The following is a 20,586-nucleotide window of genomic DNA, read 5'->3' on the forward strand; positions in this document are numbered from 1 at the left end:
GTAAAAGAAAGAGTGATTTTGCATTTCGCAGGGCTGAGAGTAAAGAGATGTCAATATTGAGATTACTGAATTGTCCCTTTATTCAACATCAATTTGACGAAATAACAACCAAACTCCGCAGAGCTGGCCTATACAAAGCATGCTTGATTGGAGAAACGAGAAGCGAAAAATGCATAGCAGGCCTGGTGCGGGATGACACTTTAACCTATCTTATTTTATCTTTTTACACTTATTACCTAATTTAACAATTAATTTTTACCAAACATTTTAATTTTAATTAGTTAACTTATTAGCTACTAAGTTTTTAACTTTCAGTTAGGCGGGCCAAACAAAGCCATAAGGTAAACAGCCTGTTGAGAAAATGAAACTAAATTCGTCAACAATTTTCATCCACAGAATATATGTTTTCTGATCTCGACGTATTAAACGCATATGTTCTTGTCTGTCGAATCCCGTGTTGCGAGCTCAATCTGATGGCTTGTTTCAATAAATGTTCACTCAATGAACCAATTTTAGGAGTCCACACCTACCATCTTGAATTAGGCTGTATGTGTCACGAAAAAAATCTGTAGGCCATGCAAGAAATGTGTTCTGGATAAGAGCATCCCAAGAGGTTTATTAGATGATTTTTTCGGATTGAAAAATTAGGATGAGGCCATGGTTTTCAATAATTGGGGTGTAGTTTTTTCAAGGTTTTTATTTTTACAAATGCAAAATTTTTGTGGGGCTCATTAAATGTGAATAAAAGTGTATATAACATATGCTGCACGTGCACGTTTTGCGCACCTATCATACCCAGCTGGGTGTGTGGATCTACTTTAAAAAAAAATAAAAAATTATCAGATTTTTTTCCTCTATTTTTCTTCTTCTCTCTTTCCTTGCTTTCCTAGTTATCACTGAAAAATTCATCCAAATAATTGCACTGATAAGATTGTTCAAATAATTTAATTTCAACCTAATTTAAACCCAGTAATTAAATTTGACGGTATGACACAAAAGTGTCCAATGAAATGTCACCTTTGTGTCTCATTTTTATCCAACGTAAAAAGGAAGGTAAAGAAACCCTAGAAACCAGGGTTTTGTACGGTTGGTTTACCGTTTCCTAGCATATGTCCAAACTCCGTAGCCATGATGAAAATGGTGATTAGACACGTAGCGACAAATGGTAGTTCAAGAACAGGCGACGGGTGACCCACGCTGATTTTGACTCAATATTCTTCATTCAATCATTAATTCTTTAAAGCTAGCTAGCTAGCTAAGATAGAATGTGTGTGTACGGTATCCCATGGGACCATTATATTGCATCTCTCACTTTTAGCATTCTCTCTAATATATATCAATTAAGATTAGCTTTTATGTAATTGTTGAAACAATATATTGAAAGATATGGGTAGATGGATACTCGTGGTTTTGTTCATAGAATTAAAATAACAAATTGATAAACGAATAAAAGTTATATTTATGGGAATGTATTTTGGATGTGTTTGGTCCGCACATGGGAATCGAAAATCGGAATAGGAGTCAAATCTTGATAATGGTAATGAGTTTTGGTAAAAATATTTTGCATGTTTGGTAGTTGGGTGGAATTGGAATGATCACAAATATTGATATTTAATTGGTTGTGTATGACCCTATAATGGGAATAACTATTTTAAAAATACAGAAACAAAAAATCAAGGCAATTGATCCTAATATAATGACATCCTATGAACAAAATAATCAAAACAAAAATCTAAAAGTACTAATCCAAACTTAAAAATTAGATTCCAATATTAATGTTTGGTTCTGTATGACCATATAATGGGAATAAATATTTTTAAAATACAAAAATAAAAAATCAAGGCAATTGATCCTAATATAATGACATCCAAAGCATCGATCAATATGAACAAGAAAAATCAAAACAAAAATCTAAACGTACTCATCCAAACTTAAAAATTAGATTACCAATAAGATGGAACGATACCCTTTTTAATTAGGAAATGTGATTTTTAATTGAAGGGGTAACCAAAATTCATAATTATCTTTTAAAAAATTATTAACCAAACATTAACTATGTTTTTAATTCTCATTTTTAGTGTATAAACCCATAAACCAATCCCTTTATCATCCATGGAGTGAAATGAATATAAGAGAATTGTTTATCATTTTTTTTTTTAAATGAAGCTAAAGTATTGATATAGTGATAATTTCAATGATTGTTTTATTTTTAAAAAAAATGCTTTAATTTAAATAGAGGGTTTATCAAGCAATTCAAGGTGCCCTCTGGCCTCCACGTACGTTAATAGATAAGAATATATTATGCACAATCATTCGCCCAAATTCATAATTATAAAGTACAAACTATATTATTGATAGACATTTTTAAAATTATTACACCGAATCACTCAAGATCCTTTATATATAATTTCAATATTTTATAATTATAAAAAAAATGGCACTTTTGATCTTTTAAGTATAACTATGATAGTTTTATGGTGAATGATCAGATTTGTCATTTTGATAATAACTAAAAGATTAAGGCCTTATTTAGTAAAATAGTTAGTTTTTCAGTTAATTTTAACTTATTCGATCATTATTAATTGTTTGATTGAGTTAAAAAAGCAATATAAGTGTTGGTTAATTAGCTTTTTATAATTTCAAAATGTTAAAATTTAAAAAGCTGCTCAAATCAATTTTTTTAATTAACTTTTTGATAAAAGAAATTATACCAAACAGCTCTAAGTTAACAGCTAATTTATCAAATACTTCGTATCTTTCTACAATCAGCTAATTTTATCAACTAGTTACACCCTCCAATTAATCCAATCAGCAACAGCCATTTACCAAACATGCCTAAATTTAACCTTCAACAAATTAAGTGATTAAATCTATACTAGCTCACAATTGAAGAAGCAAAAAAAGTAATATTTTTTCTTTATTAAACATTATTACTACTCAAACAAAAGTGATGATGATTGTTTAGAATTTGATGGATGCATGACGAGAGTGGGGCTAGCAATAATTGAATGGTGGGTTCAACATGCAAAATGATGAAAACCATGCATATGCATGCAACAGACGTTTCTGCGGTTTATTGTTTTATTTGAGGCAGGCATGAACTACCCCGGAAAGATCCACTTTTGCAAGGAAGTAGCAGCATTCGACAAACTACTTCAGGCTCGCCTTTCAAATTATTTGACCTACTTCTCACTCTTGTGTTTGTGTATGTAGGCCTCCTTATTTGGACCGTACCTTTAATTTCAACCTCATCAAATCAAATTATCGGGCCGGGGTTTTGAACAAACATAAATGTGCACCATAACTATCAGTTTAGATTTTTAATTGAAATGAAACATATATATTTTTAATTTTGTGTTAAAATCAACCTCATTTAACAGGTCGTTTGAAGGTTGTAAGGAAAGAGATGCAAAGGTAGTATGATAAGTAGGAATATAATTACTAGAAATTTCAATTATAATCTTTGGTATATATAGGAAAGGAAAGGAAATATAAGTAGTATAAAGATAAAAATGCTCGTAATTCTTATATAAATTAAAGAAAGTGGTATAATAAGATTATTAGGGAGGACAATTTGTTCATCACACTCTTACACGGAAGGAAAGAATAAGTAGGGAAAAGAATTGTAATTCGGTGTGAAAAGAATAAGGTGAGAATAAAGTAAGAATTAAAATTACAGTGTTTTATATGCATGTAGAGTACAAGGAATTGAAAGGTAAGAAGTGACACAATGACTAAAATGCCCTTATATACTACTATTACTATATTATTATTACAAGGGCAAAATTGTCACAACATCTTTTCTCCTATTGAGCATCGAATTGTAAATCTTGTGTGGAGGGGAGGGGGGGGGGGGGTGGGGGGGGGGGTGCTGAATTGTAATCCAGCAAAATGAGGAAATTGCAATTTCCTCCAACCAAACAATGTAATTCACCCTGTTCATTGAATTTTAATTCCTTTACAACCATTAATAAAGATCCAAAAGATAAAATATTTCAGATAAAGTCTATTAGAAAATCACTCTGACCAATAAGACATAGAAACGGACTGTCTAGCAAAGGCATGAGTTGCTTGATTCGCAGATCGCTTAACAAAAATAACTACAACTTGAGAGAAATCTCTTAACAAGTTTTTAATATCAGGAAGAACCAAATGAAAGGATGAGTCCCGTTCCTTCAACCAAGTGAGTATTACTTCACGCATAACAACCGCCTCAGCTTCTCTAGGAGAAAACAATCCGGCCTTTCTAACGAACACCCTTTGCCGCAATGAAGTTGCCACTATCATTTCTTAGAACCCATCCGAACCCCATTGTGCCTGTATTTTTGTCTAGGGCAGCATCCACATTGAATTTCTTCATAGTTCATACCTGATTGTGGCTTAGTCCAAACAACTTCTTGTTGAACACTGGTATTGTGGTTACGAACTGTGTCTTCATTGGTAGCTCTCCGGTCTTGCAAGTAGTCCCCAGATTTACGAACCAAGGCTGCAGCGGATTGGATTGGTTTGTTATTCCATGAAATATCTAACAGGCTAACATAAACTGTAGTAAACGAGTAACCTGTCTCGTTACAGCGTAAGCTCTAGGACCGCCCGAATATCCCTAGCCATAGTCGTTGGTATTGCCACGAGATGGTAAACCTGCAGAATAAAAGTTAGTGTTTTGTCTACCACTTCTCTCCCGAATACCTGATGGTGCGTGTATTCTGAACACGGGAGCTGTGGGAGGAGTGTTTTGCTTAGAAGCCTACATGCCATTAACTTAGGCAAATATTCAGTTAATCCTAAACTGAATATCCTGAGTTGCCTAACAGATTAAGCCACTGACTTAATCTTCCTACTTGCATCACAACCACCCAATAATACAATATATTATATATTATAATATATTGTATACAGGAACAATACTTACAATATCATTTCTTTGATTCCAAATACCCCAACAAGACATAGCGAATAAACACATCACTTCATTGGTCTCAAAAAAAAAAAAAAAAAACATCACTTCATTGTTCTTGCTAGACATAATCTGACCATATTTCCTGTTTGTTTGAAACTTCACTCTATGTTTGCTTATAGCGGGGTACAAAAGGAAAAAGCTAAGGATAATAATTAAACTTGATACTAACGCCTCCATGATATGGATATATGATGACTAACTTTTTAATACATGGGGTTTTTAGTAATTAGTTGATAACTGCTAGTTGATTGTACGTGTTAACTATTTTGATTAGTTGTTAGTATAAGCTAGTTATAGAAATGTGTTTAGTAAGGCTTCTGTAAGGTATCCATTAACTTGAAACTTCTTGCAAAAGTGCCTATAATCTCCTTAAGCTTTTTCTCCTCTGGTTTTCTCGTTGTGCACTCTTCTTTCAATATTTTGCACTCAACTTTGAGGATATCTAATTATACGGTTAGATTATTGAGAGATTTTAACTACTCTGTTAACCTAGAATTGTCAACCCTTAAGATCTGATTTTTTGATTTAAGAAGATTGTGTTCCATCAGGATTTTAAAAAATTTGCTGACATTTTGAGAAATGTGTCATGGCTCACTATTTAACGATTTAGAGGTGGATTTGGAAGTTATTCTTCTCCCTCATTATCGTTGGCCATAAGAGAGTTGGAGTTGATTTCCATTGTTATGCTAACATTGCATTTGGACTACTCATCAGAAGAACATGGTTCTTCTCAATCTTGCTGCTACTTGATATGTTACTATAAATCTTTTACAACACGGCTACTCGTTATACTGCTTACTACTTGTATTTTGCTAAGTTTTTTTTTTTTTTTCCCAAAAAAAAAAATTAAATTAAATTGTTTACAAATATACATGCACGTTTATAAATTGTATGTAAATATACATGTATATAAAAAAATAATTAATAAATAACATTATAAGTATACATATTCATAATTTAATGTGCAAATGTTACTAAATAATGGTTCAATGAATGAACATAAATTTTATTAATATAAAATTACTATATATATGTCAAGCACATTGTGCTCAAATGGCATATAATGACCTCTCCCATGTGTAAGGTCATCAAACCTTACTGCTATAGTAATTAACTAGTAATTCACCCGCGCGATGCACGAGAAAAAATTATGTTATTATAAATATAGATAAAAAATTAAAAAACTAAAATATTTTAAATTGTTTAATATAATAATATTTTTGAGCTTCCATTGGTCAAGTATTTATTATTTTTATAGAATACAAAATTACAATTAAATTAAAATTAAAATTTTGTATGGTTAATATAATCTCTAATTATGTGCATATTCAAATAAACTTATAGAGAGAATTTACATAATTACATTGATTTATTCTTAATTGTATTTCATCTATATTATAATTTTCACAATACGAATAATAACTAAAATAATTACGTTTGGAAAGCAAATTTCAAATTTTGTATGAGTAAATTTAAACTCTAATTGAACATATTTTTTATATGATTATATAATATATAGCTATTTTATTTTTCAAAAGTACATTTTTTATATGATTATATAATATATAGCTATTTTATTTTTCAAATGTTGTGTTTTTTTGTTTTTGTTTTTTATAATAAAGGATGTTGTGGCATTAATTGTAACATTAATTACTTCCCAAACCATATAGCTTTATTATAGTTAAGATTAATTATAATTTACTAGCCACTGCTCTAATGGATCAATCAAATATATACAAGTGAATTAGCAGATAGATATTTAAACCTAACTCAAATTAATTAATTTACCGCTATAGTAATTAATTAATTTTAATTTACTAGCCACTGCTCTAACGGCTCAATCAAATATATACAAGTGAATCAGCAGAAAGATATTTAAACCTAACTCAAATTAATTAAACTTGTTTAGTTTATTAAATTAGTTTAGCATAGGGAAACGTGTTGGTATATGCATATATTTATATATATATTTAGGTGAGATATTATGATGATTAGTATCATTATTGCTGTGGTCTAGAGTGTCAGGGTAAAGTAATATGGCTTTTTCCAATTATGAGTTCACAGTTCACATGATGTATGTAAAGATTTTACTACAAAGTTGGAAACCGATGGATCTGAAATGGACCCCAGGATAGATGTAGTTGCAGTAGTCCCCACAATGCTTAGCTTGACGTTCCGTAATGAGTTTTCCTCCTTATCGCCACCACCACGTACGTACACTCCCTTCCATGTGCTCTTCTACTTGCACGACATGCCCAAACAAACTTCCTGGCCCATCTCTTCTCCTCTCCACAACCTTTTCTCATCTGCGGCCGCTTGGCTTATCAATAATAACCAACTTCAATTTATTTACTTTTATAACATGTTAGGCGGAGGCGGGGTGAAGGGTCACGTGGAGCACCAAGTGATTAAAGAATTATTGGACGGAGGCGAGTAAAGAGACAAATAGAGCACCAGGTAGTTAGTGATTATTAGGTCGAGGCTGGTGAAAGAACAAGTCGAGCACCAGGTGATTAGGAGATTATTAGGCCGAGGCTGGTGAACGGGCAAGTCCAAGTACCAGGCGGTTACGGGATTATTGGGTTGAGGCTGGTGAAGGGGTAAGCCGAGAACCAGGTGATTAGGGGATTATTAGGCCGAGGCCAGTGAAGGGACAAGTCTAGCACCAGGTGATTAGGGAATTATTGGGCGGAAGTAGGTGAATGGACAAGTCGAGGTTAAGAGATTATGGACGGAGGCTGGTGAAGAGTTGGGACAAGTCTAGCCCTAGGTGATTGGGGAATTATTGGGTGGGAGTTGATAAAGAGACAAGTCGAGTACTAGATAATTATTAGAGGATTGTTGGATGGAGGTCTGAACTCTGAAGGGTCAGGTCGAGCACCCTGTCAAAACTGTGAGGCCACAGGTAATCAGGTATATATCAGTACAGCAATAATTCATATATATGTGATATATACCATAATTTATACTCTTCGTTCTTGTAGCTAATATAAGTTGCCAGTGCCACACATACACTTTCTCTCTCAGCTCGTCTGATCTATGTTCCAGCTGGTTGGTTGCTCAATACAAAACATACTGTTCTTAATTCTCTGATCTCCCATCCCTATGGTTTCCCTCCTCCCAAGATGCCTTCTTATCCAGGCCTCCACTTCTCCCTCTCAAGGTTAGTTTCGATCATCTTATATATCTGTTTCTTGTTCCCGGCCGCCGGCCGGCCATCTTTATTTATTGAATTATTGTTTTATGATATGATATATAGTGATGTATTTGTTATGTGTGTTTAATTAGGTGGTTTGGGACGATATTGCGACGAAAATCAGTTCAACCGGACAACAGCGACGACACCTACGACGAAAACCCCAACTTTATCTCGACGGAATGTTACGCGTGCACGCAGGTTGGTGTTCCGGTTTTCCACTCCACAAGTTGCGACAATGCTCACCAGCCGGAGTGGGAGGCGTCGGCCGGTTCGTCGCTAATTCCCATCAAGAACCGCCCCGGTTCCGTCACTCATCGCTCCACCCAAGATTTCCACCGCTCGGGGCCGTTCGGGCGGGTGTTGGACCCCCGTAGCAAGCGCGTGCAGCGGTGGAACCGGGCGTTCTTGCTGGCGCGTGGAATGGCCTTGGCCATCGACCCTCTCTTCTTCTACGCCTTATCCATCGGCCGGAGTGGGACCCCCTGCCTCTACATGGACGGCGGCTTGGCAGCCATCGTCACCGTCCTCCGCACGTGCCTCGACGCCGTCCACATCTGCCACCTCTGGCTCCAGTTCCGCCTTGCCTACGTGTCAAGGGAGTCCCTCGTCGTCGGCTGCGGCAAACTCGTCTGGGACGCGCGTGCGGTTGCCTCACACTACGTCCGCTCCCTCAAAGGCTTCTGGTTCGATGCTTTCGTCATTCTTCCCATTCCTCAGGTCAGCTTACGTATATTTATATGCTTTTAATTTTTAAATACCAATAATTAAACTCAAATTCAATAACAGTCACAGCTGATTAAAAAAACAATCAATTGAATGGATAGTTTACCTCATCATTAGTGATATGGACCATAAATAAAAAATATATATTATTTATTTACATAAAACAATTATTTAAAAGTATATTATTTATTTATGTACTAGAAGTATATGTTATTTTGTATATTATTAAATAATGTGCATTTAGTACATAGATAATGTACTTTTAGTATATTAAAAATAATGTATATTTAATACACAAATAATATATTTTTAATATATTAAAAATATACATTATATTCATGGTTGATACTGTTGTATGGAGTATACAGAAAAATTTACCGTTTGGACCTATGTGGGCTGCCAACGCTTGTAATCAACAATTGTGCTATTGCCTATTGAGTTTCCATAATAATAATAATAATAATAATAATAATAATAATAATAATAATAATTTATCAAAATAATAATAATAATAATAATAATAATAATAATAATAATAATAATAATAATAATAATAGAATCTAGATATAGAAATTTTCTTTGGTCAAGTGAGACTCGTATGAATGGATAAGTTTGAGAACCCTTTATTAAATATTACTCCGTAGTAATTATTGAATTGTTTTAATCTTTTAACTATACTGATGATATTTTCAATTTTAGTTTGATCACTATTAAAAAGTTAACAGATCAAAAGTCATCGAATTGATAATCAAAAACTAAAAGTAGAAATGAGATTTTAATTGATAGACCAAAAGTGATATTAAACCTAAAAAGCTTTTTTTTTTTTTTGAAAGTTACTGGTTCTATTACATTGTAGTATCTGTTCATATACTTTCTCAACCTACTGAAACACAAAGAACCAATAACACCTCTACTGAGGCTCGAACTCATAATCTTCCAAATGAAAGTCCAACCCGGGTACCATTAGACCACATAGTCCTGGTAAACCTAAAAAGCTTGAGTTTCAAATTTTTATCAAGAGTACTTTCATATGGAGTATATTGGAAACACATAATTATTTAACACACTTAATCAGAATATCTTTGATTAATTAAGAATGAAACCCCACATAGTCCAAAAGCACATAGGATGATAAGAATCTCTTTTTTTTTTTTTTGGTTAAATCAAACAATCACATGCTTAGCAGTGTAGGTGGTCGACGTAATTCGTAAAGCATCAAATGATTGCCAAAATGGTATTAAAAGTGTTACACATTACACCAATAATTAACTGTCTACTAATAATAATAAGTAAATACAATTTAAAAGTTGTTATATTTAATAATACAAGCAATTTTGTGGTCTAGTGGTATGGAGTGATTTTCTTAAATAGAAAGTTATGGTCGGGTTCAATCTCTGACGGGATGGTTTTACGTAGTTAAGAACAAACATGTTACCAAGTTAACTAGATGTAATTTTATTTCTGGAACTACAGTACGTTAGGTATTTTAGGGATTTTTCTCAACAATTATATATATACTTGTTATGATCGAATAAATTGCAACTTTGTATGATTTAATGTAATTAAGGGTCCGTTTGCAAGTATTTTTCAGAAATATTTTTTATTTTATAGAGTTCTGTTCAAAGTATATATATATATATATATATGGATGCACTCAGGTGCGAATAAGTGCTCAGGAGGGAAATGCGAACGAATCAGCGCGCGACACGTGTCCAGATCTAATAACTTAAAAAAAAAACGCGGTGGCATTTTCGTAAATAATTGAACATCGAAGTGCAAGTAAAATCACTTACAAGTGCACCTACTTTCACCTATAAGTGCATGTAATTTTGCCTTGTTAGCATTCACTTTCCGCAAACATTCATGCACCTGGGTGTGCTTATAACTATATGTGCAACTATTTATAACTATAGGTGCAACTACTTATAACTATAGGTGTACCTACTTTCACCTATAAGTGCATGTAATTTTGCCTTGTTAGCATTCACTTTCCGCAAACATTCATGCACCTGGGTGTGCTTATAACTATATGTGCAACTATTTATAACTATAGGTGCAACTACTTATAACTATAAGTGCACCTACTTTCACCTATAAGTGCATGTAATTTTGCCTTGTTAACATTCATTGATCTGAGTTCAGCGGGTAGTAATACCCCTGAAAACCACTCGCAAACATTCATACACCTAGGTGCAACTACTTATAACTATGTGTGCAACTACTTAGAACTATAAGTGCAACTACTTAGAACTATAGGTGCAACTAAGTATTGATGCTCAGTGTAAATTTTTACTTGCACCTATAATACATTTTACATGCACTTGTAATACATTTTACTTGCACTTCGATGTCCAATTATTTACGAAAATGTCACCGCGTTTTTTTAAAAAATCAGTGTTTCTCATCCATTAGATCTGGACACGTGGACGAACAGAATTCATTCTTATTTCGCGCCTGGGCGAAGCATTCGCACCTGAGTGCGATTATATATATATATATATCAATCCTTGTGATTTGGTTGGAAGTTTTTATGTTGATAAATAAATACACTGCTAGAAATTATGAAATTTCCGACCACTTGAAAGTGATCTTATATCAAGTCGAAAGCAAAAAGTGGTTAAAAATAACAACAAAGATTTTTCAGATATCAAAAGTGGTCGGAACAAGGCTTTCGACTTAATTTAAGATCATTTTCAGGTGGTCGGAAATTCCATAATTTTCAGTAGTGATATAATAATTTTGAGATTAAAAAAAAATTGAATGAAAATTTTAATTTTTGAGGTGTGAGTGGAATTGGGTTAAGATTTTTATTGTTTGTCTCAGCTTGACCCGACTCGACTCATTTTTAATAAGAAATTGGTAAAAATAACTGTGAACTAGAGAAATTGAATAAAAAATGATTTTTTTTTGGGTTGTGGGCCAGATCGATGTCTTTATTGTTTAGTCTAGTATAATTCAATTCATATTTAATTTTAATCGGTTGTTATTTTAGTCAAGTACACTGTGCTCAGATGACACATCTGTGGCTCTCCTCTCTTTGATGGAAAGTCACAAGATCGAACCCCCGGTGGTGGGATATTGACTATTTGGACTGCAATGGTGGGGGCGGATCAAATTTGAGATCAAACCCAACCATTTGACAATGCTTAGCTTAGAGGGAGGGAAAGAACTAATCCTGAGATAGAAATCCAAGAAAATGTCATCTATGTTAAAATTCGGTCTTTTTTTCGTTGATTTCATTTTATTTTAGTAGCCTGAAAATTTTGAAAAATGACTTTTGGAAATTAATTTTAGAATTTCCAAAAAATAAAATAAATGATTTGGTATGTATGTATGTTATGCAGGCAGTGTTTTGGTTGGTGGTACCAAAATTGATAAGGGAGGAGCAGGTGAAGCTCATAATGACAATTCTTCTTCTTATCTTCTTGTTCCAATTCCTCCCAAGAATCTACCATAGCATATACTTGATGAGAAGAATGCAGAAGGTGACAGGCTATATTTTTGGAACCATTTGGTGGGGCTTTTGCCTCAACCTCATAGCTTACTTCATTGCTTCCCATGTAAGCTATCATCTCTGCTTCTTAATTAGCTTCTACTACATAATATTTGCATTCAGGTGAGAACCAACCCGAACTGCAAACTTATGAAGGATTGCACTACACTTACTATATGATTGTACTGTACCCAGATACGAGTCTGAGAACTGTAACAATGCAATCATGTTATAGTTGCGGTGCAATTCTTCAGAAGTTCGCAGTTCTCAAGTTTAGGTTAGTTTCTGAAATGATAATATAATATTGATAGGTTGCTGGGGGTTGCTGGTATGTTCTTGCGATTCAAAGAGTGGCTTCATGCCTTAGGCAGCGGTGTCATTATCAGAAAAGTACGTGCAATCTCCGGTTGTCGTGCTCGGAGGAGGTATGCTACGAGCTTCTACTGCCAGGCGGCGTTGAAGGGAATTCTTGTGCCGGTAACTCAACGGCGGCGGCACTGATGAGGAAGCCATTGTGCTTGGATGTGAATGGGCCATTCCGGTTTGGGATATACAAATGGGCTCTCCCCGTCGTGTCTAGCCGCTCCATTGCTGTCAAGATTCTTTATCCCATCTTCTGGGGGCTCATGACTCTCAGCACGTTTGGGAATGATTTGGAACCCACTAGTAACTGGTTGGAAGTCATCTTCAGCATTTGCATTGTGCTTAGTGGGTTAATGTTGTTCACACTCTTGATCGGAAACATTCAGGTATGTATGCTACATTACAATACCTTCTTGTTAGGATTAAACATTTACTGTTATGTCAAAAGTTATAATAGTAGCAAAGACAACACCACATTTTTTGAAATGCAACGTGCTGAATTTGGTCCTTCAAGCCCTGTCTAACAATCACGTAATCACCTGGTGCTAGACATACCTTTCAAGTCCCTACTTAACAATCCCCTAGCCACATAGTGTTGAACTTGATCCTTTAGATCCTGCCCGATAACCCCTTAGACACATGGTGTTGAACTTAACACTTAAGTCCTCGACCAACAATTCCCTAACCATGTGCTGAACTTTACCTTTAAGGTATGTTACAGTACGTGTTGTTAAAATAAGAGTTTGCCACTACAATAAAAGTTATAGCAAAGATTCAACTTTATTTCTTTATATCTGCTTAACCGTCAATGCCACATTTTCAAAAGGTAAAGTGGTAAACTTAGTCCTTCAAGTCTCGCCTAACAATTCCCTAGACACCTGCTAGACTTGACTCGACCCTTCAAGTTCATGCACAACATTCTCTTAGTCACTTGATATTGGACTTGACCCTTTAGGCCCGACCCAACAAGTCCTTAGTCACTTATTGCTGAACTTAACCCTTCAAATCCTCATTCGACGATCCCCTAACCATTTGATACTGGATTTGACCCTTCAATCTAATCATTCTTTAGCAACCATACTGGATTTGACCCTTCAGACTTCCGCTCAATAGTTCTACATCTGCTTATAACAATGTCATGTCATGAAACTTGATTTGGCTTGAAGTTGTAGCCTTAACGTAGTGTCCATGTTGCGAAGGTATTTCTGCACGCGGTGATGGCAAAGAAGAGGAAAATGCAACTAAGGTGTCGAGATATGGAATGGTGGATGAAGAGAAGACAGCTGCCGTCAAACTTGAGACAGAGAGTGCGCTACTTTGAACGCCAAAGATGGGCAGCCATGGGTGGGGAAGACGAGATGGAATTGATTAAAGACTTGCCGGAAGGGCTTCGACGAGACATTAAACGATTCCTCTGCCTCGATCTCATCAAAAAGGTACCATACCTCTCATCTATACCTCTGATATATAGCCATTAGCCAGGATCGGAATTGAATCTTCCTACACTGTACTTCACCTACCTACCAACCTAGAGCTTCTTGTATGTATCAATTTCAGGTGCCTCTGTTCCACAGTTTGGACGATCTCATTCTTGACAACATCTGCGACCGCATTAAGCCGCTAGTCTTCTCCAAAGATGAGAAGGTATACAAAGTTTTCATTGCCATAATATATCAGTTAATGTCATCTGCACTCTTCCTATCCGAATATAATGGTTTTGACACATTTAGTTCTAAACTTAAACACATTCCTAGTTCTTTAATTTTTAAATTTTAACCAGCAGTGGTCTTTTCGATAGTTTTAGCCGTACCGTGTAAAGTAGGAGCAAATTCGTCTTCCGAAGGACCACAGTTAGTTAAAATTTGAAAGTTAAAAGAATCACTATTGTTAAAATTTAAAAGTTAGTTTTAGCCATTTAGGTCGTGCAAAGTGAGGGCAAAATCGTCTTTTCAAAATGATCACAATTGATTAAAATTTGAAAGTTGAAGGACTATAGCTAGTTAATTAAAAGAGTATTTTACACTTTTGGTCCCACGAAATTTTTGGCACTAAAAATATGAATCTCAAACTTTCAAATCTTGCATAATTGGTCTATGAGTATCAATTTTTTAGCAAACATGGTCCTTCCGGGGACATTTTCAGCAATTTTTCACCAGAAGTAAGCCAATTTTCGGTGAAAAATTGTTGGAAATGTCACCGGAAGGACCATTTTTTGCTAAAAAAAATTGATACTCATGGACCAATTATGCAAGTGTTAAAAGGTGTGGATTCACATGGTTAGTGTCACAATACTTGTGAGACCAAAAAGGATTAAAAAAAAAAAAACTCCATAGTTAAAATTTGAAAGTTAGTTTTAGTCATTTAGGTCGTGTAAAGGGCAAAGTCGTCTTTTTAAGATGAACCACAGTTAGTTAAAATTTAAAAATTGAAAGATCATGTAGTTAAAATTTGAAAGTTATTAAGGATCAGGCATGATTAACTTTAAAGTTAAAGAATTGATTAATTCGAAAGTTTAAAACTGAATGAGGCAAAATTTAGAGAGGACCATAGATATCATTAACTCCATAAGTATATTTATGGAATCCATATTGTATTGCTTGAAACCACCTTAATTTTCACATTTGTGTTTTGGTACCAAACTAAAACAGATAATAAGAGAAGGAGATCCGGTGCAACGAGTGGTGTTCATAGTCCGGGGCCGTGTAAAAAGCAGCCAAAACCTTAGCAAAGGGGTGGTGGCCACAAGCATCCTCGAACCAGGAGGCTTCTTAGGCGATGAGCTTCTCTCATGGTGTCTCCGCCGCCCCTTCATCGACAGGCTTCCGGCTTCCTCCGCCACATTTACCTGCATCGACTCCACTGAAGCCTTCGGCCTTGACGCCAACCACCTCCGCTTCATCACCGATCACTTCAGGTACAAATTTGCCAACGAGAGGCTTAAGCGGACGGCAAGGTATTACTCCGCCAACTGGAGAACCTGGGCCGCCGTGAATGTGCAGTTGGCGTGGCGGCGCTACAGGCTCAGGACTAGAGGTCAGCCTAATACTGTGCCGGAAAATGCAGACGACGGCGATCGACGGCTCCGGCAGTATGCCGCGATGTTCTTGTCAATCAGACCACACGACCACCTTGAGTGATATATTATTCTTTGTTTTCCTCATTTTTAATTTTCGATTGGTTAAGGTTGATATTATTAAGGTTTTAGGATCATTGTGATATTGTTTGATGGCAATAAAAGGTACTCTGTACTTAAATAAATTCTTTTTTTTTTCTTTTCAAAAACTTCAATAAATACATTGTTTTCCAAGTAAATTTTAATAATAAATTTATATTTAAAAAAAAAAACAGTTGGCCAGCCTGTCGTTTTATTTTATTTTATTTTCAAATTTTTTTAAAATTTATTATTAAAAATTATTAAAAAACGCTAACTCAGCTGTCACGTTAGTAGGTAACCTGTTAAAATTGATGGTAACCTGCTATTCGGTGAAATTGGAGTGTTCCTGCTATCCGGTGAAATTGCATGTTTTTGGAATGTTCAGTGGCCTAATTGCACTTTTTTAGAGTGTTAAGTGGTCTAATTGCACTTTTTTCGTTCAGTGGCCTAATTGCATTTTCAGATTACGTTTGGTGGCCAATTTGAACCTTATTCTATTAATTATTAATTATTAATTATAAAGTGAAGTGAATTATGATGGAATGAGCTAATTAAGATGTGAAGTTTCTATTAAATTAAATTAATGGCATTGAGTTGTATCTATCTATCTAATATAAGTACAAAAAGAAATCCTAATCTTCTATCTATGATTAGATTAATCCATGGAGAGTTGGAGACGAGGGCAAATGGTAAAGAGAAGAGAGTAAATTTTTATACAAATCTTTCCCCATAATACTTACAGGGCGTTTGGTTGGAGGGGGGAATTATGTGGGAAAGGAATTGTAATTCTATGGGAGTTGAATTACTGGGAATAAAGTGGGAATTTAAATTCCAGTGTTTGGTTGACAGGAATAGAATTACTGGGAATTTCAATTCCAATGTTTGGTATACATGGGAATTGAAAGGGAATTAGTAGTATAAAGTCAAAAATGTCCATTATTGTTGTTAGACATTAATTTTAGGTTAAAAAGGAATGGGTAATTTTGACTCATCACTATCTTTTTTTCCCAGGAATTAAAATACCAGGGGGGGGGGGACATGGGATTTTAATTCCATGAAAATGGGGGAATTGCAATTCCCTCTAACCAAACTACGGAATTTAATGGTCTTTGGAATTATGTGAGAATTAAGTGGGAAGGGAATTTAAAATCCCTCCAACCAAACGCCCTGTTACAGAAAGGATCATCGGAGCACTGGCTTCATTATCATAATCACATATTTACAGTTTTTAGTAGTATATATACATACAAAAAAGTTGGAGGCCTCAAAGCCATACTGTACTTCTTTAGTAGTATATATACATACAAAAATCTTGGAGGTCTCAAAGCCATGAAGAAATTAGAATAGAATGCACGTAGTGTAGTGTAGTGTAGTGTTTTTATATATCATCATCCTTCTTCATCAAGATGCTTGGGTTTGCCGGCCCGAAGATCAACTCCACGCAAAATGCTGGCCCGCAGATTGACTTTCCCTTCTTTCCAACTTTGTCCAGCTCCCTCAGAGAAAACTGATCATTTTAATTATAAACATTAATATATTTACAGTTAATATATTATGTATCTACAGAATTACACCTAGACAGTACAATAGATGCATACTTGTAGCAGGCCGCTCTTTATAAATGATGTGTTGAAGCATGCATAAAAGAGACGCCCTCCGATAAGCTTCTCGTAGAATATTATACGGACATCTCCAGTGACCTGTTCAACAGATATTGAGCAATATATAAATATAAATGTACAATCCAATTATTATATTAGACTTTTAGTTAAGATGAAACACATGCTGTGAGAAGACAGGTTGAGCATATATATAATACATAAATATAAATGTGCAATACAACTATTAGCTTAGCCGTTGGATAGGGTATCTTACTTGCAAAGGGGTTTCATAATAGTAGTCAAGGCAGGTTTTCTGGTAGAGCATGGAGCTTTCTGTGTCCATTTGGATAACCAAACGAGGTTCTTTTTCTTCTTCTACTTCATCTTCTTCTTCATTGCCTTCCAGAAACGAGTAATAATAACGAGGGCTATTGGGCCTATGGAACTCATTCTTATTTCCCCTGCAACAACTCTTAGACACTTCTACAGGCGGGCAATATCTCTCTCCAGGAATCTATTATTTATACATATATTATTTGTGATATACATACAAGAATAAACTCCATAGAAAGATATGTAGAAATTAAATTACTTACATTTTGCAGCTCAGAGACCACAAAGAAGATAGAATCAACATTTACTGTATCATATAATCGAATGCGACGAAGCTCTCTAGCGCATGGTTTGGGCAAATTCACATCTGGAAGGCCACGATCAACCCTATCTGGGAAGGAAAGTACTTTCTCCCAGTACTCAACATAACGACGCTGGCTTGGTATTGAAACCTGTTCAATTCAACTATCAGCTTAGACTTTTAGTTGAGATGGAAAACAGCTTTAATTTAATATCAAAGAGAGACCAATCCCTTTGAAGGATTTGTTGAGCACATAATATATAAACAAACAGACTTTTAGTTGAGATGGAACACATACTCCATGGTTGTTGGTAGTTCTCTTATCTGCATAGACTTGCAGAGCTTCCTCGGCTGACATGCCGGTGTAAACTAGGTATGCACATACCATTAATCCAGTTCGACCTTTTCCAGCCTGCAAACCAGATCAAAGATTCATTAGTGATTGATTCTTGAGAAGGAACAACCTAAGCTAAGGTAGTGAGTGTTACCATGCAATGTATGACAGCAATGTTCTTTGGGTCATTTGACAACCAAGAATGGACATCCTCACAAAATTCCTTGACCATTTGGAGAGGTGGGACATGGTTATCATCAAATGGATACCTCTCAACGCGACCATGAAAATGCGTCGGGTCATAACTTTGTTCGATACACAAGTTATAGACCTACAAGATGCAAACAGGCCGGAGAAATCTAATCAGGTGGTGGGGTCAGTTAATTCATCAGCACCATAACGAAGAATAAAAAGTACTATTTAGTGACCTTATAATGTCCTGAATGTCTCATATCCAGCACGGATTTAACCTGCCACAAAGGGTTCCGGTACATTGCTCGCATGTGTTCTGCCGGAAACGACATCGCCAGAAGCCTGTCGGTTATGTATGTCATGTCCAGATCATAACCTCCGACGAGCAATCGCCTTCTCTGCTTCGAGACCAAGTTTCGAATGTAACAACTCGTGAAGAGAAATTTTACGAGGTCTTGTTGGGCATGGATGTAGCTCAATTGTGATGCCGGTGCAGCTTTCTTTTGCCCCTGTTTTCCCAACCTTAGCCCCATTGTCTTAAATTTGAAACAACAATAATGTCAGAAAGTAAAAAAGGCAAGACTTAAAATTTATGTAGTTTGACAATATGCATAGGTCTACAGGAGTGAAACTATTTAACACCTTAGAGATACAACCAATGTATTTATATGAGACAGACTCATATTTCTAATCCTTATATAAGACAAACTGGTGTAATACAATTCAGAAACAACAAATATACCTGTGAACATAGAGGTCCGTGGGGCCAATTGGGAATGAAGAATGGTGGATTGTGGAATTGAAGCTGCGAATTCCGTATGAGTTGAAACAAACAAATTGAGGTTGCGAAAATGGTCCAAGAATCTTGACAACGTAACGTCGGATTCTTGGACCAAAAAGCGTTTGGGGATATGTTGTATTATCAGACAACCTAATTGGCTAACCCGCGTGCAATGAATGTTTTAAGGTGGCCAAAATGAAAAGTCGATGGTCTCCATCAACCATCTATCATATTCATCTCCTTTACACAACTGTTCTCTGTTCCTTGTTTATTTTGGTTTCGATTTTTCACCGCCGCTTATTTGAGATTAATATGGCGTAACTAAAGGACTCATTAATTCAAACCCACCCTTCTTTCTTTTGGCGATTCGCAATGCAAATTTTGTGTCATAAATGATAAATGATAAAATCTTTGGACTCTTTTATTATTTTATGTATCACGTATGCCTTGGTTTGGTTAATGATGCTTTATTGGATATTTTTCTCGGATAAGAAAAAAGATTAAGAGGATAAAAAATTGGATAACACTTTCAAGGCATAAAATAGATTCTCTCCTTAAAAGTTTCTTATGGTGTAACAATTGAATTTGGTTGCTTGATAAATTCAAGAGTTAATTCCAGTAAAGGTCCTCTAACTATAATGATTTTTCACATTTAGTACTCGTCTTTTAATTTGGACAAATTTGACACTTGACTATCAAAATCTTTTCACCATTAGTCATTTTGTCACCTAAGCTTTATTTAGACATCAATTTTAGAGGTAAAATCGTCCTTTCATTGCCTGGATTGTCTTCTCAAGCCAATCGGTCCAAACTCCTGGACATGCCATTCTCTAGCGCAAAATCCAGGCCGTGACTTACTCCATTTCACGATTATCTGAAATCCTCTCGCCGATCCCCAACCTCCGGCTGACGCCGAGATGATCACGCACAAGCTCGAGAAAGGCGATGTCGTCATTTGTCCCGAAGGGACAACACTTGCAGAGAACCGTTTCTATTACGATTCAGCACACTTTTTGCCGAATTAACCGACCGGATCGTCCCCGCCGCCATGAACACTTGGGTCAGGTTCTTCCACACAACCACCACGAGGGGATCGAAAGACATGGACCCCATCTTCTTCATGAACCCTAGACTGGTTTACAAGGTCACGTT

The 20,586-nt window shown here is 35.5% G+C and overlaps 2 protein-coding genes across 3 annotated transcripts; one reads left to right on the forward strand and one right to left on the reverse strand.

The window, feature by feature from the left end:
- The first annotated feature begins 7,794 nt into the window (after positions 1–7,794).
- LOC109153705 (cyclic nucleotide-gated ion channel 2) lies at positions 7,795–16,050 on the forward strand. Of its 2 annotated transcripts, none has more exons than XM_019301585.1 (8): positions 7,795–7,873; positions 7,945–8,123; positions 8,249–8,876; positions 12,227–12,442; positions 12,687–13,124; positions 13,938–14,174; positions 14,296–14,382; positions 15,387–16,050. In XM_019301585.1, exons 2-8 carry the CDS (start codon positions 8,086–8,088, stop codon positions 15,873–15,875), a joined length of 2,133 nt encoding a protein of 710 aa, XP_019157130.1. In that variant the 5' UTR covers positions 7,795–7,873; positions 7,945–8,085; the 3' UTR covers positions 15,876–16,050. The 2 variants fall into 2 exon arrangements, with proteins under 2 accessions (XP_019157130.1, XP_019157131.1); XM_019301586.1 differs by having other exon boundaries at positions 7,814–7,865.
- A 1,018-nt stretch (positions 16,051–17,068) lies between these two features.
- Positions 17,069–19,641, reverse strand: LOC109153634 (phosphatidylinositol 3,4,5-trisphosphate 3-phosphatase and protein-tyrosine-phosphatase PTEN1). Its single transcript, XM_019301487.1, has 8 exons — positions 19,396–19,641; positions 18,890–19,189; positions 18,616–18,792; positions 18,426–18,539; positions 18,090–18,278; positions 17,768–18,007; positions 17,491–17,592; positions 17,069–17,399 (listed from the first exon to the last, which is right to left on the reverse strand). Exons 2-8 carry the CDS (start codon positions 19,184–19,186, stop codon positions 17,271–17,273), a joined length of 1,248 nt encoding a protein of 415 aa, XP_019157032.1. The 5' UTR covers positions 19,187–19,189; positions 19,396–19,641; the 3' UTR covers positions 17,069–17,270.
- Between the last annotated feature and the right edge of the window lie 945 nt (positions 19,642–20,586).

Source organism: Ipomoea nil, unplaced genomic scaffold (assembly GCF_001879475.1).
Source record: "Ipomoea nil cultivar Tokyo-kokei standard unplaced genomic scaffold, Asagao_1.1 scaffold2516, whole genome shotgun sequence".
NCBI lineage: Eukaryota > Viridiplantae > Streptophyta > Magnoliopsida > Solanales > Convolvulaceae > Ipomoea > Ipomoea nil.

Coding starts and splice junctions, on each gene's coding strand:
- LOC109153705 (XM_019301585.1), top strand. CDS start 8,086: ATGCCTTCTTATCCAGGCCTCCACTTCTCCCTCTCAAG. Junction 8,877..12,226: donor TCATTCTTCCCATTCCTCAG/GTCAGCTTACGT, acceptor TATGTTATGCAG/GCAGTGTTTTGGTTGGTGGT. Junction 14,383..15,386: donor TCTTCTCCAAAGATGAGAAG/GTATACAAAGTT, acceptor AAACTAAAACAG/ATAATAAGAGAAGGAGATCC.
- LOC109153634 (XM_019301487.1), bottom strand. CDS start 19,186: ATGGGGCTAAGGTTGGGAAAACAGGGGCAAAAGAAAGCTGCACCGGCA. Junction 18,793..18,889: donor GACATTCAGGACATTATAAG/GTCACTAAATAG, acceptor TGCATCTTGTAG/GTCTATAACTTGTGTATCGA. Junction 18,540..18,615: donor TTGCTGTCATACATTGCATG/GTAACACTCACT, acceptor TCTGGTTTGCAG/GCTGGAAAAGGTCGAACTGG.